This window comes from Oryx dammah, unplaced genomic scaffold, assembly GCF_014754425.2.
Source record: "Oryx dammah isolate SB20612 unplaced genomic scaffold, SCBI_Odam_1.1 HiC_scaffold_17, whole genome shotgun sequence".
In the NCBI taxonomy this organism is placed as follows: domain Eukaryota; kingdom Metazoa; phylum Chordata; class Mammalia; order Artiodactyla; family Bovidae; genus Oryx; species Oryx dammah.
In genome coordinates, this window is record NW_024070201.1 from 54,820,580 (window position 1) to 54,836,942 (window position 16,363).

Below are 16,363 nucleotides of genomic sequence, written 5' to 3' on the forward strand. Positions count from 1 at the left end.
TGGGAGCAGCAAAAGATGGAGGAGTAACATTGCATGGTAAAATATATTTGGGAGATGATCAGGTTGGGAGGTTAGGATTTTGTTGCTTGGTTTTCTTCATTTATTTTTCTAATTGTTGTCTCTGGACTTTTAATTCTACTTTTCATAGAGCAGCCAGGGCACCATTCCATTGCATAAACCATTCTCCCCCAGCCACATAGATACATAGACACAGACACACACAAATTGTTCTGGGAAGTACTGATCCATGTAACAGTGAACTTGAAATTATGGTGTGTCAGCAATCTTGTTCATCAATCCTGGAAGTCCTGCTACTATTGCTCACCCTTCTTTTCTTGTTAGTGTACTAGAAAATGGCAAAGACAGAGAAATCCAATTAACAAGTAACTAATGCCTAATTTTACCCTTGCTAATGCTGCAGTAAAATCAGGTAACTTTGAAGTGAAATAAGCAGGGCTAATTAAGACCAATATACTTTGGGTCCAACCACCAAAATATTCATCTACCTAATCTTGTGCAATCAACATTTTGCCAGTGTTATGAAACGACTCCCTCAGGAAGTGGTCTGTGTTAGATAATCAAGGCATTCACTTTCTACAAGTTTCATAGTTCAGCTTAATGGCTTGTTTGTTGATCTTATTTCTCAAAACAGTTACGTTCAAATGTAATGATGTATGTATGTAATGATTTTGCTGTCTTTCTGTAATATTAATCTCTACTAATTTTCATCATTTTTTCCAACAGTTTCATGTGCTTCCCTGGTGGCTCAGAGGCTAAAGCTTCTGCCTGGAATGCGGGAGACCCGGGTTTGATCCCTGGGTTGGGAAGACCCCCTGGAGAAGGAAATGGCAACCCACTCCAGTACTCTTGCCTGGAGAATCCCATGGAGGGAGGAGCCTGGTAGGCTACAGCCCATGGGGTTGCAAAGAGTCGGACACGACTGAGCAACTTCACTTTCACTTTTCACTTTCATGTTAAAATGGTATAAAAATAACTTTTCCACTGATGTTATCAATTTACTTACAATTACAGAAAAAAATGGAATTACAGGGAAAGACATTGTTCTCTAGTTTTGAAAGCATCACAGTCACTGTAAATCTTTTCAGCTTTTTATTAAGCACATTACATAAGTCATCTTGCCTCACTTTTCAAGTTATATTCGGAATGTAACACTGCTCACCATTTGCTGCTACAAGTGTTCTATTTGTTGCTGCAAGCTAATCCACTCTGCCACCATTTCTTGGGAGATAGTGTAATGACCTCCTAGTTGGTCTCTCTGCTCCACCTCATGCTTCCTTATAATCTACTTTCTACACAGCAATTATAGGAAGCTTTAATAAAAGAAATTAAATCTCATCATTTTTCTCCTCAGATTCCTCCAGCTTTCCCATTACATTTAAAATGTAAACCTCCTACTTGACCTTCAGAGGCCATATGAGATATCTGGGCATGGCCTCTTTAGGCCATTTCCTATTGCCTCTTCCCCCTTGTCGTTTTTCAGTTGCTCAGTCCTGTCTGGCTGTTTTGTGACCCCATAGGGTAGCTGCCAGGCTCCTCTGTCCATGGGATTTCCCAAGCAAGAATACTGGAGTGAGTTGCCATTTCTTTTTCCAAGGAATCTTCCAGACCCAGGGATTAAACCCATGTCTCCTGTATCTCTCGCATGGTAACAGGCAGATTCTTTACCACTGAGCCTCCTGGGAAGCCAGTGCTATAGCTGGTTCAAGCTTCTATTCCCTGTTGTTCTGATTCCAGGGCCTTCCATTGAGAGAAACCAGATTCACACAAACTTCACTTTATGTGCTCTAATCTTGATTTATTTTTCTTTTTAATGCATAGAGAGTATTACCTGAAATTCTGTTTGTTTTTTTTTTTTCTCTCTCTCTTTTTCTGTTTCCAGAACACAGAGGCTTTGTTAACTTTCTTGATTCCTGTAGCCCAGAATCAAGAACATTATTTGGCACATAGTAGGGGCTCCAATAATATATTTAGAATCCGAAAAATGGATAAACGACACAGAGGCTATTGACATGCATATCTTTGGAGAGTTTGCTGTAGGATTTGCCCATTACTTTTCTCACCATGATGTGATCCCTCAGTGTGATTTTCCTCACCTGTTAGAAATCATTACTGCGTTATTTTTCTCACTGACAACCTAATCTGATTATATTCCTTTTTTTCATTTGGGTTGACAAACCGTCTGGGAGAGCATTTAAAGAACTGATAGTCATCATTCTCCTTAAGGAGGAAGAGTATGACTTTCTAACATTACTCTTCTGTGAAGTCCTCCCTAACATTCAGAAGTTGAGATGAGGCCTTCTTTCTATTATTATAGCACTTTGAATATGGCTTTATGTATACCTGGGCTTCCCTGGTGGCTCAGAAGGTAAAGAATCTGCCTGCAGTGTGGAAGACCTGGGTTCAGTCCCTGCACTGGGAAGATCCCCTAGAGAAGGGAACAGCTACCTACTCCAGTATTTTGGCTTGGAGAAGTCCATGGACAGAGGAGCCTGGCAGGCTACAGTCCACGGGGTCACAAAGAACTGGACACAATTAAGTGACTTTCAGTTTTGGATTCCCTGGTGGCTCAAATAGTAGAGTCTGCCTACAGTGCAGGAGACCTTGGTTTGATCCCTGGGTCAAGAAGTTCCCCTGGAAAAGGAAATGGCAACCTGCTCCAGTATTCTTGCCTGGAAAATCCCAGGAATGGAGGAGCTTGGCAGGCTACAGTCCATGGGGTCGAAGAGTCAGACACTACTGAGAGACTTCACTTTCTTTCTACTTTCTATGCATACTTATTTTGCTGCTGCTGTTGCTAAGTCGCTTCAGTCATGTCCGACTCTGTGAGACCCCATAGATGGCAGCCCACCAGGCTCCCCGGTTCCTGGGATTCTCCAGGCAAGAACACTGGAGTGGGTTGACATTTCCTTCTCCAATGCATGAAAGTGAAAAGTGAAAGTGAAGTCGCTCAGTCGTGCCCGACTCTTAGCGACCCCATGGACTGCAGCCTACCAGGCTCCTCCATCCATGAGATTCTCCAGGCAAGAGTACTGGAATGGGGTGCCATTGCCTTCTCCACTCATTTTGCTAGATGATAACAATTGCTGTTTATTATCTGTCCTATTCGTTTTGCCTAGCATGTACCCTGTTTTCAGTGACAGATAGGTAGATAAATGATGATTGATTGGGTGAATATATGGAAAGATAGATGTGGGTAGAATAAACGCCAACACGTTGACATGATGGAAAGTAGTTTATCCACAGAATTTCCTCAGTTGGGGGGTTGACTCAGTATAACAGCAGTACCTGTGCTGTGACTGGTTAGTGTCAGGACTTTAGAACACATTGATACTGTTAGGGAGAAGCAGACAACAAAAGCACAGCAAAGAATCAGTAAATCTGGGTCTTCTACGTGTGTATGTATGTCCGTTCACTGTTCCCCTGAAACTATCACAGCATTGTAAAATGGCTATGTGGGTGTGTTTTAGTAACTCCGTCGTGTCTGACTCTTTGCGATCCTATGGACTGTAGCCTGCCAGACTCATCTGTCCATGGAATTTTCCAAACAAGTATACTGGAGTGGATTGACATGCCCTTCTCTTGGGGAACTTCTCGACCCAGGGATAGAACCAGGGTCTCCTGCATTGCAGGTAGATTCTTTACCATCTGAGCCACCTGGGAAGTTAACCAGCTATATCCCAATACAAAATAAAAAAATGTAAAAAAGACTGGGTCTGGATCTTTATCAGCACCAAACTTCTACATTTTTACTCCATTTTGTGTTTTTTTTATGTCAAATTTTGTATCTTTTCATTTTATGTATTTCTAAACTGATTTTTGTAGTTTTAGTTGATTTTACTACTTTTGTCTTTTAACTTGCTTGAAGTGAAGTGAAGTGAAATGAAGTCGCTCAGTCATGTCCAACTCTTTGCGACCCCGTGGACTGTAGCCCACCAAGCTCCTCTGTCCATGGGATTCTCCAGGCAACAGTACTGGAGTGGGTTGCCATTAACTTCCTCACTAGATTTATAAGTAATTAATTCACTACCTTTTCTCTGTATTTACCTTTGGCAGTGAGATTCTTACTTACCTGTTGTCTCCAAGGGAAGAAATCTCATTTAGCACCTAGTTTCAGGTTGATTGGAGACCATGGCCTCAGACAGCCTCTGTTAAAGTATCAAATACATACAGTTTCTGTGGGGCTACAATCCCAAACCCTACAGTCTTCAGACTGGAAATCTGATGGTGGCCTTGGGAGACTGTTAACAAAAATCAGAGCTCCTGATCAGTGTGTAAGCTATTATCAAGTTGAAGTGAAGCAAAGGGGTTGGATAGGATACTCTGTCTCTACTACACTGGAAGTACCTCCATAGACTCTAGATGTGTGGGAAACCTTAAGCCTATCCCTCAGGCTGAAGCTCCAACATAAATAAAGAGGCTTTTCACAGGAAGGTGGGGATGTGTTTCAGTCTGTGGTCTGTGCATTGCTCTGAGGGTAGTAGCCTGCCAAGAACTGTCTCTGACTGTCACAGTCTGGTGGAGACCAGAAACCAACCTCTTTGGCTGCCGGGGTTACCTGATCAATAAATACCACCAGTGTTCCTGTTGGCTTTCCTGAGTCAGCTGCAAGCTGGGCAGTCTTGCAGGAAAATGCCTTGCCTGTTCTTGCCTGCAGGTCTCAGTGATGCAATGAGAGAGTTCCTTCAAGAGCTTTGGAACATGTTCACATTTAAGTTGCTATCATGGGATGTTATATTTGAGCCTCTTGATAACCACAAAGCAAAACTGCATAACACTAAAGACCATCATTGAGCCACAAGGGGAGAATGCTCTTGTTCCCTGGTCCCAGACAGCAGGTGAGGGAGTGTCACACTGCATGAGCTTTTTAGTTTCAGCAAGGCAGTGGGACAGTGCAGTTTCAGCAAGGCAGTGAGGCAGTGCAGAGACTGCTTTCCCCACCTGTCCTAGCAAGGCAGCAAGAGGGTTTAGCTAGCCTGCTTGTGCTAGCTTCTCTGGTAGCTCAGATGGTAAAGAATCTGCCTGCAATGCCAGAGACACAAGAGACATGAGTTCAGTCTCTGGGTTGGGAAAATCCCCTGGAGAAGGGAATGGCAACCCACTCCGGTATTCTTGCTTGGAGAATTCCATAGACAGTCCATGGGGTTGCAGAGTCAGACACAACTGAGTGACTAACACTTGCACTTTCACTTGTGCTATCAGGGTGGGTAGAGAGTGCAAAAATGGTGTCCACTAACACCTCTGTCTCTGGAGAGAGTTTCAGTTGTCTCCTGCCCTTTCTGCAGATGCTTTCAAATTAGCAGGTGAATCTCCTTCACATAGAGGCTAGGCACTTTTCAAACTGCTGCTGACATGAATGAGACCACATGCAAGCCCTTTAAAAGGTTCCATATGTCCCTTTGGGTCCTTTGAATGTCTTCCCATTGATTTCCTTGCCAGGTGTTTTGGGGCCTTGTCCTCTGGTGCAGATCCCAAGGGCTGGGGTGCCTCGTGTAAGGCACAAATCCCTTGCTCCTCTGAGAAAAATACTGGACTGAGGAGATCCCTCCCTATGCTGAGAGCGGGGTTTTGGAAGGACTGTCAAAGATGGTCTCTCCTACCTTTCTTGATGTGGTCCTTTTATCTTTTGTCATGGAGGAGCAGTTCATCTGGTTTACAGCTCTTTCTCAAAAGAAACTGATGCATATGTAACTACCCCAGAAAGAGATGGGTCTAGGATCTTCCTATACCGCCATCTTGAACCTAATAACTGTTGTTTTAATCTTCAGCCTCAGCTACTCCGGCAGTCCTAAAACATACTGACATTAGTAATGAACGGGAAGGTTACACAGTTGAAGCACTAATATGATCATTTACACATACTGAAAATTGTTCGAAAGTTTCACCATCCATTTCCAGATGCTTAAGCAATTATAATACAATGTAACAACATAATGAAATAAAATAGTATTATAATAAAGAAAAATGGCTGAGATGGAATAACTTGGTTATTAAAATTACACTCCCAGAGATGGCTCTAAAGTTTATGTTGCAATCTTAGTAGCCGCCTATATTGATCAGTCCTTTTTGTTTTGGTGCTGGTTTACAAGCAAAATTTAGAACTTACTGGATTCCCACTTGACTCAACAAAAGTTTTTATCATAAATCATATTATTGGTGATTAGAAAAAAAGATATTTAGATTAAATTTTAAATTGTCCATTGGCATACTTAAGGTAATTACATTGTTTATTCCCCATTTAGGCTTTAAAAGGGAAGATAAGGTTTTTTTGTTTGTTCCAAATTACATAATTTGTTTTGTTGATTCTAAATACTTGAGCTGTGAATTTAAGAAAAACCAAAGGAAGGAAATATATAATTCTTCAATATTTATGTGTACAAGTCACATTTTGTTATTGTCCTTCAGTCACTCAGTCATGTACAATTCTTTGCAACCCCATGTAGCATGCCAGGCTTCCCTGTCCTTCACTATCTCCAAGAGTTTGTTCAAACTCACGTCCATTGAGTCAATGATGCTGTCCAACCATCTCAACCTCTGTTGCCCCCTTCTCCTCCTGCTCTTGATCTTTACCTGCATCAGGGTCTTTTCCAGTGATTTAGCACTTCACATCAGGTAGCTAAAGAATGGAGTTTCAGCTTCAGCATCAGTCCTTCCAATGAATATTCAGGACTGATTTCCTTTAGGATGGACTGGTTGGATCTCCTTGCAGTCCAAGGGACTCTCAAGAGTCTTCTCCAGCACCACTGTTTAAAAGCATCAGTTCTTCAGCACTCTGCCCTCTTTATGGTCCAACTCTCACATCCATACATGACTACTGGAAAAACCATAGATTTGACTAGATTGACCTTTGTTGGCAAAGTGATGTCTCTACTTTTTAATACACTGTCTAGGTTTGTCATAGATTTTCTTCCAAGGAGCAAGCATCTTTTCAATTTATAGCTGCAGTTACCATCCGCATTGATTTTGGAGCCTAAGAAAACTGTTTCCATTGTTTCCCCAACTATTTGCCATGAAGTGATGGGACCAGATGCCATGATCTTAGTTTTTTAATGTTGAGTTTTAAGCCAGCCTTTTCACTCTCCTCTTTTACCTTCATCAAGAGACTCTTTTGTACCTCTTCACTTTAGATTATTCTGTTTAATCCTTGGAATGAAAAGATTTTATTACCCCAAATTTTCATATTAAGAAACTGACTCACTGCCACTCAGCTAACAAATGGCATAACCAGAATTTAAACTTGGCTTTTATGGAGCCAATATTAGTTATCTTTCCATTACATCAGACTCTCTGCTTAACATACTAAGTGATTTTCTTAAGCTTGGAGAATCTTGATTTTTGTTTGTTTGTATTTTATTATAATGGACTTATCGAGTTACAATTCACCTTGACCATAAAATTCACCTACTTTAAGTAGTGGGTGAAAACTCAGTGGTTTTTTTTTTTTTTATCATATTCTCAAAGATATGTACCCATCACCACAGTCAATTTTAGATCATTCCTGTCACCTCAAAAAGAACATGTACACCCCTGGTGGATTCATGTTGATGTGTGGCAAAACCAATACAATATTGTAAAGTAATTAACCTCCAATTAAAATAAATAAATTTATATTAAAAAAGAAAAAGAAAAAGAAATTCCATACCTATTAGCAGTCAGGTTTTACTGTAATTCAGTAATTCAATGAACAAAATTCTATTATATTGATTAAACCATATTTTATTTATCCATTCATGAGATTATGGACATTTGTATTGTTTTGACTTTTTGGCTATTATGAACAATGCTTCTAGGAGCATTCATGCACAATTTTTTGGTGAAATTATGTTTTCATTTCTCTTGAGTATTATGCCTAGAAGTAGAATGCAAGATCATGTGGTGATTCTGTTAAAAATTTTGAAGACCTGCCAGACGGTTTTCCACAACAGCTTCACCATTTTTCATTCTCATCAGCAGTATATAAAGATTCAGTTTCTCAACATTCTCATCAACACTCTTTTTTATTGTATACATCCTAGTGAATATGAAGTGGTCTCATTGTGGTTTCGATTTGCATTTCCCTGAGCACTAATCATGCTGAACATCTTTTCATGTTATTTTTTCCTTTGAACTTCTTGTATATTTTATCAAAGAAATGTCTGTTCAGATTTTTTGCCCATTTTCAAACAGGGTTGTTTGTCTATTATTCAGCTGTAAGAGTTGTGTATACATATATACAAGTCCCTTATTCGATATATAAATTGCAAACATCTTCTCATATTCTGAAGGTTGTCTCTCTTTCTTGATGGTATTCTTTAAAGTACAGATTTTTAATTTTGATAAAATCCAATTGTCTATTTTTTGAGTGTATGTCTTTCTACCAGTCAGCTACTGGAGAGCAACAGTAGTTTCATTTGTCATAATCAAAATTACCTGTTTCTACTATACCAGACAGAAATGTTTTTGTTTTTTGAAAATCTGTTTTCCTTAATTATCAAATTTACTGGATTTTAAGACACTAGCAATTGTGAAAAGCATCATCAAATTAATAATCACTTTTAGGAAATATGGATTGTTGCTCTTGTTCAGTTGCCCAGTCATGTCTGACTCTGTGACCCCACAGACTGCAGCATGCCATGCTTCCCGGTCCTTCACTGTCTCCTGGAGTTTTCTCAAACTCATGCCTATTGAGCTGATGATGCCATCCAACCTTCTCATCCTCTGTTTTCCCCTTCTCTTCCAGCACTCAATTTTTCCCAGCATCAGGGTCTTCTCCAGTGACTTGGCTCTTTGCATCAGGTGGCCAGAGTATTGGAGCTTCAGCTTCATCATCAGTCCTCCCAGTGAATATTCAGGGTGGATTTTCTTTAGGCTTGACTGGTTTGATCTCCTTGCTGTCCAAGGGACTCTCAAGGGTCTTCTTCAGCATCACAATCCAAAAGCCAGTTCCTTGGTGCTCAGTCTTCTTTATGGTCCAACATGGAGTGGTGACCCCATCCTGATTTCAGAAATGCTAAAATGTGGGGGAAAAGCATCTTAAGACGATGAAATATGTAATTGGTATTGTAATTTAGTGTTGTTGAAATTATTCAATTTGAATTTTAAATGATCTTTACCACGTGGGGCATATTTCACACAAACAAGGGTCTGTGTCCTCGATAAGAACCAAAACACATTAATAGGTTTTGCTTATATTTCAGATAATTCTTCTAATGGAAGAGGGATTCACTTTATTAATCATATGCAATGTGGTCCTCTTCATTGTCACAGATGTTTATTGGTGTTAATACCAACTGCAGTTTTTTAAAAATTCTGCTATTTATGATACACATGAACTTCTGGCAAGAATAGTAGAAAAAGGTCTAGGGTGAGGGGAAAACTACCATTCTGTCAAAATAAGAAAATGTTTCACATTCTTAACATACTGTAGTTGTCACTCTATGTCCTTAAGTTTGCATAGTATCACAAAAGTTTCATTCATAAGGGAAAGTATATTTGAAATGAAATACATCAAAATTAAGAAAAACAAAATTTTAACTTAATATTATGTTTTAAACATTTCTATAAGTTTTCAGTCTGTAAAATTAGCAATTTAACAGATGGAAAATATTCCCACATATAAGTGTGCCATCTATTCATCAATTTATTCAACAGATACTAAGTGCTTACGAGATGCTAAACAGTAAGCTAAATAATGGGTGTGAAGCAGTGAACAAAACAATCACCTCACCAACAGCACTTACAGTGGAAAGAGACAGATGACCATCTATCAGTACTCTCTCTCTCTACATATACACTTTTTTCTTTGTCCTTTATATAAGCACCAACACAAATATATGCATGTAGATATTCATTATATATATACACACACATATATATGCATATGCACATGATATATATACATATATATAGGATAAACATATACCACATTATGTATCTATGCTATAGCAATGTCAGTTGCTGACCTATATGTCCATATATAGTATGTATGTTTTGTATATGTGTGTTATCATGTTATGTCAGATGCTATTAAAAGTAATAAAACTTTATGAGAAGACAGAGAACTATGGAAAGTTCTACTTTAGAAACAGTGGTCAACAAGAGATTCTCTCATGTGATGATGTGAGCAGAACTCTGGATGCAAAAGGTATTGAGCATTCTTGCATAGAGAGGAGCAAGTGCAAAGGTCCTGTGGTGAGAGTATATTTCTCATCAGGGAATGGGGTTTAGGACAGGGACAAGATGTGGTGGGAAGAAGACTAATATTTCATACCTGTCCTAATGGGACCATGGCTTTTACTTAGAGCTACAAAATTATTGGAAGGTTTTGAGTAAAGGTTAATGTAATTTAACCAAGGTTGTAAAAGAGCTACTCTGCCATGTAATAGAGACAAGAGATATAAATGGGAAGATCAGTAAGGGAGGCTCTTACAGACTTCTACTCAAGAGACACTGATGGCTTGGATTAAGAAACTATTATCAAATATTGGCAAAGGATCAGTTTCTAGAAATAATTTGAAAATGTTTCAGATAAGATTTGTTGAACATATAAATCCATTTATTCAGCAAATATATAGTCAATGACAGCTAAATGTCCTTAGTTGTTCTGGATGTTAGGGATGAAGCAGTGAACAAAAAGACAACAAAGGTGAAAAAGTAAAAACTCAGTGCACAAATACCTTACTGAGGGAAACAGATCATAAATGAAGATAAATAAGTGAAATTGTACAGCCATTTAGGCAGTGATATGTGCTAAAGAGTGAGGCATAGTGGAAAAATTATGCATTGTGCTAAATCAACACAATTTGCTTAAGGAGAAGACATGGTGACAAGAGAAAATGAGGAGTCAGGATTCTGGCCTGTGTTGATGGAAGAACTGAGTTGCTGTTTATTAAGGTGGCAATGGTTTCTATACTTTAGTGCCCTTGGGCTTGTTGAACATGCTTGTGAAAATAGATTTTCTTTCTTTCAGATTATAACTTTAGGATTACCCTCCAGTCTTTCTGTTAAAACATATTGACACATTTTGTTCCAAAAGTTTACTAACTTATTATGTTGGTACATGAGATCAAACCCATGTCTCCTGCATCCCCTGCACTGGCAAATTCTTTACCACTGCACAACCTGAGAAGCCCATACCTAAGTCTTGGGAAACATTATAGCATGTTCACAAACATCAGTTTTGGCATCAACCGGGATGTGTTTGATGTACCCCTTAATGGTTCAGCAACTTTGCCATGCTACTTAATTTGCATATGCCTCAGTTTATGTATCATTGTATAGATAAAAATCATACACACTACTAGAGTTGTTATAAGGATTAAAGGAAATTATATGTGTAAAGTTTCTGGCTCTTAGTATACGCTCAGCAAATATTAGTCATCCATGAGTGATAGCTATGATTAATAGGTATATAGGTATAGGTCAAATGCCTAGAGCATGTTAATGTAATTAGTAGTTAATTATATCCTAAGGTGTATAATGATCTGTTCATTCTTAGTTCATACTGCTGCTAATAACTTGATACTGCTAGCTATGCATCATATGCCATATGTTATAGCAGATTTTAAGCATTACTAATAAAAGAACATTCAGAAAATGAAGATCATTGCCTCTGGTCCCATCACTTCATGGGAAATAGATGGGGAAACAGTGGAAACAGTATCAGACTTTATTTGTTGGGGTTCCAAAATCACTGCAGATGGTGATTGCAGCCATGAAATTAAAAGATGCTTATTCCTTGGAAGAAAAGTTATGACCAACCTAGATAGCATATTGAAAAGCAGAGACATTACTTTGCCAACAAAGGTCCGTCTAGTCAAGGCTATGGTTTTTCCAGTGGTCATGTATGGATGTGAGAGTTGGACTGTGAAGAAAGCTGAGTGCTGAAGAATGGATGCTTTTGAACCATGGTGTTGGAGAAGACTCTTGAGATTCCCTTGGACTGCAAGGAGATCCAACCAGTCCATTCTAAAGGAGATCAGCCCTGGGTGTTCTTTGGAAGGAATGATGCTAAAGCTGAAACTCCAGTACTTTGGCCACCTCATGCGAAGAGTTGACTCGTTGGAAAAGACTTTGATGCTGGGAGGGATTGGGGGCAGGAGGAGAAGGGGACAACAGAGGATGAGATGGCTGGATGGCATCACTGACTCGATGGACGTGAGTTTGAATGAACTCCGGGAGATGGTGATGGACAGGGAGACCTGGCGTGCTGCGATTCATGGGGTCGCAAAGAGTCGGACACGACTGAGCGACTGGACCGAACTGAATGAAAGAAACTAATGCATGTAGTATAAATAAAATTTTTTATTTTGTTACAATACTGAGTCACATGACTGAACTCTTGAAAGAAGTATGTATCGTTTTCTGTGTCAGAATTTGTTGTTGACAGGTTAAGGACAGATTGAATAAAATAATTACAATAATTCCATTTGATTTATTTGAAAAAAACTAAATATTTAGAAATCTGTGTTTTTTTTATTGGTTTAAATACAATTTATTATTAAGATTAACTTCACTTGCTTTTTACTTTTTAATGTAGATACTAGAACATTTAAATTACATTTCTAGCTCATTTTTATGTCTTGCAAAATAGTGATATCATATAGTAATGCCATAAAGAACATTAGAAGTACAATTAGTGTACTTTGAACAAGGTATGAAGATTAGAAAATAATATTTTTATCAATATTAAAGATAAATGTACTGTAACTTTGTAAGAGAATGTCCTTATTCTTTTTTTATATAAATTTATTTTAATTGGAGGTTAATTACTTTACAATATTGTATTGCTTTTGCCATACATCAACATGAATCCACCACGGGTGTACATGTGTTCCCCATCCTGAATCCCCCTCCCTCCTCCCTCCCCACACCATCCCTCTGGGTCGTCCCAGTGCACCAGCCCCAAGCATCCAGTATCATGCATCGAACCTGGACTGGCGATTCATTTCATATATGATATTATACATGTTTCAATGCCATTCTCCCAAATCGTCCCACCCTCTCCCTCTCCCACAGAGTCCAAAAGACTGTTCTATACATCTGTGTCTCTTTGAATCTGGTTTTTAATTTGGAGAGAGATTTGTATCACCTAGAACACAAATTTTGTGAAATGTGTCACTAGTTCTTAGTGATGTTTGCAACCATCAGGATATTTTCTATTTTATACTCTTTTACATTGATTATATCTTGCTCATTATTCATATAATGTGCACATATAATTTCTTATATGTGTTACCCTTTTTGATTTTTCCAGTGGTAATTACCATATTTCAATGTTCTTGCTCCTTTTTTACTGTTGTGGTTTCATTTCAATCTCCCAATACTTTTTAATCTTTCTTGTAAAGTTTGTTAGCATTTCTTATATGATTTCTTAGACTTCTTATTCTTTTAAGTCAAGTTCATATTTATGAAACAACAATTAAAAAAAATAACCAAAATCTGTAGTCTTTTAAATTAAGCAGATAAATGTGTAAAATTTGCCTTAAAAAGCAAAATTGTATTGAATTCTTACAAATATCTCTATTTTCAAGTTCAAAAGAGATAACATCCAGTTGCATTTGCATGACTTTAACTTTGTTTTCAAAATGTTTAAGTACAGAAAATGACAGAGATGCATTTCATTTTTTCTGAAAGTTACTGGCAAGATTCTGTATTATTACCTTTTTTTGCTTATTTATTGGATATGTGGGTCCTATGAAAATTATACTTGGTTAAACCTTGAGAAAACATGGAAGAAAAGAGATTATTACATTTAAGGAGAAAGAAAAGAAAGAAGGATAAAAATGGATGTAATTTTCTCTTTCTCTTTTCTAGACCTAGGAAAAGATAAGGATTACACGGATGAATCAGAGCATGCTAATTATGACCGATCTCGCCTCATTAAAGACTTTGTTCCTAAAAATAATTCTGAACCGAAGCCCAGATTGCCTAAGGTAATGCAAACTAAACAGTCTGTAAGTCATTGAGGACTCTAACATCTAAATCCATACAGTTCTTTTTAATTTCAGTTGATATTTCCTGGAGAGAATGAGGCTGCTCAGGACTCAAAACTGAAAAGTTATGTGTAGACATCATATCCATTTATATTATCAAACAGAATTTTATAAACATTCTGAAGCATAAAATTATTCAGTAATTTTTTAGAGGTTTAGTCCATCTTCTTTTTTGTTTTTTGAAAGACACCATGGTTTAATGAGAACATGAATTTTATTATCAAGTGGGCCAATATTTGAATTGCAATTCCAATACTTATAGTTGTGGTAACTTGAGCAAGTCAATCAAACTCACTTAGCCTTGTTTTCATCATTTGTAAAATTAGAATCATGTTGTCAGCTTGACAAATTTTTTGTTTTTCTTCAAGTTTTGTTGAGATATAATTGACACAGTGCTTTATAAGTTTAAGGTATACAGTATAACTATTAGACTTACATACATCATGAAGTGATTACCAGAATAAGTTGAGTGAATATTCATCATCTCATATAGATGCAAAATCAAAGAAACAGAAATATATATATATATTTCTTATAATAAGAACTCTTAGAATTTACTTTAGCAACTTCCACATTCAGCATTCAGCAGTGTTCATTATATTTATCATGTGTATAGTCCATGGGGTCGCGAAGAGTCAGACACGACTGAGTGACTTTCACTTTCATTTTTCACCATGTAAAGATATAATGTAGTTATTGACTCTATTCCCCACACTGTGTACTTCATACCCATGACTCAGTTATTTTGCAACTGGAAGTCTGTACCTTTTAATCTCCCTTACTTCTTTCCTCCCCTCCTCCACCTCCCCTCTGGCCATCATCACCTGTTCACTTGTCTGTCCTCTCTGTCTATAATTCTGTTTTATACGTATCCTTTTATTCCGTTTTTTAGATTCGACATGTAAGAGAAATCATACAGTGTTTTTCTTTCTTTCTCTGCCTGACTTACTTCAGTAAGCATAATGCCCTCTAGGTCTCTCGGTCCTTCCGTGTTGTCACAAATGGCAAGATTTTATTTTTCATGGCTGAGTAATATTCCATATGGAGTTCCCTGGTGGCTCAGAAGTGAAGAATCTGCCTGCCAGTGCAAGAGATGTGGGTTCAGGCCCTCAGTTGGAAAGATCCCCTGGAGAACCTTTTTAGTTTGTTGATAGTTTCTTTCACTGTGCAAAGGATTTTTAATGTAATGTAGTCCCATTTGTTTATGCTTTGCTTTTGTTTCCCTTGTCTAAGGAGACATATGTAGAAAATATCATTGAGATTAATGTCAAAGAGCATGCTGTCCATATTATCTCCTAGAAGTTTCATGGTTTTGGGTTTGCCTTTACATCTTTAATCCATTTCTGATTTACTTTTGTGAATGGTGTGAGAAAGTAGTCCAGTTTGACCTTTTTGTGCATAGCTGTTTGGTTTCACCAACATCACTCACTGAAGAGACTGTCTTTTCCCATTGTGTGTTGCAGCCTCCTTTGTCACAGATTCATTTTTCTGTTCCACTGATGTGTGTGTTTGTTTCTGAGCCAGTAGCATGTGGTTTTGATTACTTTAACTCGTAGTGTAGTTTGAAATCACAAAGCACGATTCCTCTAGGTTTGTTCTTTCTCAAGATTGTTTCTGGCTATTTGGATGTCTTTTGTATTTCCATACAAATTTTAGAATTATTTGTTTTAGTTCTCTGAAAAATGTCATTGGTATTTTGATAGCGATTGTGTTGAATCTGTGGAAAGCCTTGGGTAGTATGATCATTTTAACATTATTAATTCTTTCAGTCCATAAGTATGGAACTAATGTATCTTTCCATCTGTGCATCTGGTCTTTAGTTGCTTTCCTCAGTGGCAGTTTTGCAAGAATGTCTTTTACCTCCTTAGATAGACTTATTCCTAGATGTTTAATGTTTTCTGATGCAATTGCAAATGTGATTTTTAAAAAAAAATGTCTGTTTCTGTTAGTTGGTTTGTTGTTAGTATATAGAAATACAACATATTTCTGTACATTAAGTTGTAGCCTACAGCCTTACAAAATTTCATATCATCTGTAAATATTGCCAGTTTTATTTCTTCATTCCCATTTTGGATTCTTTGTGCCTATTTTTATTGTCTGATTGTTGTGGCTAGAACTTCCAATACCGTGTTAAATAAAAGTGGTGAGAATAACCAGCCTTCTCTTGTCCCTTAACAAATGCTTTCAGCTTTCCACTGTTGAGTATGATGTTAACTGTGGGTTTGGCATATATGTTGAAGTATGTTCCCTGTATACTTGTTTTGATGAGAGTTTTTATCGTAAATGGATGTTGAATTTTGTCAAATAAGTTTTTCTGCATCTATGGAGCTGATTATATAATCCTTATTTTTCAGTTTGTTAATGTGGTGTGT

General features: G+C 37.7%; 1 protein-coding gene across 1 annotated transcript in view; it reads left to right on the forward strand.

Moving 5' to 3' along the window:
- ANO3 (anoctamin 3) overlaps positions 1-16,363 on the forward strand; it is a 231,181-nt gene that overhangs the window by 11,313 nt on the left and 203,505 nt on the right. Inside the window, exon 3 of the mRNA XM_040258914.1 lies at positions 13,813-13,931. Coding sequence (XP_040114848.1) covers positions 13,813-13,931 — 119 coding nt within the window. The remainder of the gene's footprint in view (positions 1-13,812; positions 13,932-16,363) is intronic.